This window comes from Sinocyclocheilus rhinocerous, unplaced genomic scaffold (genome assembly GCF_001515625.1).
Source record: "Sinocyclocheilus rhinocerous isolate Xijiao unplaced genomic scaffold, SAMN03320098_v1.1 scaffold232, whole genome shotgun sequence".
In the NCBI taxonomy this organism is placed as follows: Eukaryota; Metazoa; Chordata; class Actinopteri; order Cypriniformes; family Cyprinidae; genus Sinocyclocheilus; species Sinocyclocheilus rhinocerous.
This window is the reverse complement of record NW_015641295.1, coordinates 952,589-955,066: the sequence shown is the minus strand read 5'-3', so window position 1 is coordinate 955,066 and position 2,478 is coordinate 952,589. Positions and strand designations below refer to the sequence as shown.

The following is a 2,478-nucleotide window of genomic DNA, read 5'->3' as shown; positions in this document are numbered from 1 at the left end:
TGTGTATTTTGGTGTATGTGTATGTGTGTGTGTGTGTGTGTGTGTGTATATATATATATATATATATATAAGTCTGGCGAGTAAACAAAAAAATTTACTAGCCAATGGCGATTCAATTGCCAAGGTGTTCGTAGGGGGCTGTATATAGTTTACATACGGTAAAATCAAATCAAAAAGCGAAGACTTCTGTGGCTACATAACACGTGTGTGAATCATTTACGTAGGTTATTTTGACATTTTTGATTTCTTGTTGACTTTGTTCTCCCTTTGCATTTTCTTGTTTCTCAACTTTTGTTGTATAATTTTATTATTCTTAATATAAAGACACCAGACCGCACTAATGCTGTTGAAAAGCTACATACATCTTAAAAGAATCATGATGAATAATTAATTCTGTACCGACAAAAACACGTTGAATGTGTAAGAAAAACTAAGCTGTAATGACACGGGTCAGAATGATACAAAGACCGGCAGAAGTTAAACGCATTTAAACACATCCTATACAGCAGCTCATAAACACGTGTTCCACACGCGCCGATAGACACGTTACAGCACTACTACTCCCGCGCACGCGAGGGGTTATAATAAACATGTAAAAGGGCTCTTACCACTTTAGCCTGCTTTAAGAACTCTTTCGCGGCTTTGGCGAACTTATTTCCCACGAGAAACGAGTACACATGCTGGTAGAGATCGCTGGGAACCGTGCCGCCCTGCGCCATCTTCGTTCGCTCGTGTGGAGGAGGAGCGCGATTGGCTATTTCACCGTCACGTGGCGTCGCTGGAAATGGCGCGCAGTAAATGCGTCACACTACTTACACGAGCGCATTACGCAGTTATAAATATGAATATTGTTTATTTGCGGTCTGTTTGGTAAGTACAGAGATTAATGTTATTGAACCCACTATATATATTATGCTGTCATTTATCTTAATTTGCTTCTAATGCAACAAATAGTTGAAAAGAAAGGAAAAAATGAAATCGCATCATATGACCCCTTTAAAAAATATATGGAGCAGTTTACTGAAACTTCAGATTTTTAAATACGATTTCATGTTTTTTTTAATGTTTTGTGTCATGTATTGTACATCAGGCTTTTATGGCCTTTATAGTGCAATAAGGAGCACACACTCAAGAAGGAAAAATCACCTCAATTTTATTTGGAGGCCCAAACTGAACAAAAATATGCAATTTGGTGCAGAAGTTATTATTTATATGTGGGTCAATATCACTGTAGGGTGCCTTTTGGTGTCTTGTACATAAATAACTAATTTGCCATGATAACTTAACATAAAAATGACTATGAAAGGGTGTGTTATATTAGGCTAAGTTTTTATATTCATAACAAAAGCATTACTTTGCACTTTAGATAATTTTTTTTGTTTTTAGTTTTGTGTAAGAGGATGCGTGTTATTTTGCTATGTCCCATGCACTGCTCATTAAATTTGAATGATAGTAGAATATTGTCAAATCATAAAATTTAAACATTTTGTTCTCCTATTAATATTTTGTTAAATAAGAGATTACTCAATTTGAGTGTACTGATCATTTGGTAATGAAAATCGATATTTTTATTTAATAAAAAATAAGAGTTTGTCCATGTCCCTTGAATGGTTGTCCACCTGTCATATTGGGGAATCCGCCCCTTTCAGAAAAGGCATTCCCTTTAGTGACATCAGGACAACAGATTTTTTGTCTCTTCAGTGGCGAGAATTTCAACGGATGAGGCGAGTAAGTTTGTGACTTTTCAATTGACAAATTTTCTTCATATGAGTTGACTTACTTGCTCTGCCAAAGCTTAACATGTCCAGTGTCCACCCTGTCGCCATAAAATATGCCAGAAGTGATTTGAATACAGTATTTTCAAAATATGTAAGTTTAAATATATCAAATTCTCTTCAACAACCTAACCGACTAAATATTTAACTAGTCACAGTTTGTTGTAAGCTAATATGCTAATTGAAGCTTAAAATGTCCACCCTGTTGATAATATGTCTTAGTAAGATAATATGTAAATGCTTATTTTTATGAATAAAGCTATGTGGTTTTAATGGTGGTGGGCAAATTATATTACACAATGTAATACAATGATAATTAATAGCCTAAATATACCTCAAAACCCTGATATTTGATATTAACATTTCAACATAATTTGATAAGAGGCCTTAGAAATGCATGTATCAAATATGATATAGTAGGCTTCATAGGGATGCCTATATATATATATGTGAATTTTTTTTACTAGTGGGTGCAGGACACTATAGTTCATTTATGTACGTTAAGTGAGGATAGCAAAATAAAGTAAACTGTGATATATTATACCCAAAAATTCTTCATACAGTGGACTACCAGTAAAACTGATCAAAAATTTGGGTCCAAAAATTATTCAGACACTTTGACCTGACCATGTTTTGCGCAAGTGTTTTTTTTTATTGATAATGCGACCGTTTTAGGGATGGGCGTATCGATCCGAAGTATCGT

The 2,478-nt window shown here is 34.5% G+C and overlaps 1 protein-coding gene across 2 annotated transcripts in view; it reads right to left on the bottom strand.

Annotated features, from left to right (window-relative positions):
* Nucleotides 1-763, bottom strand: part of LOC107754756 (nucleolar and coiled-body phosphoprotein 1-like) — a 12,610-nt gene extending 11,847 nt beyond the window's left edge. Inside the window, exon 1 of one of the 2 annotated variants that reach the window (XM_016571329.1) lies at nt 609-763. In XM_016571329.1, coding sequence (XP_016426815.1) covers nt 609-719 — 111 coding nt within the window. In that variant the 5' untranslated portion in view covers nt 720-763. The remainder of the gene's footprint in view (nt 1-608) is intronic. The other variant, XM_016571328.1, reaches the window with a different exon arrangement.
* Nucleotides 764-2,478: the final 1,715 nt, after the last annotated feature.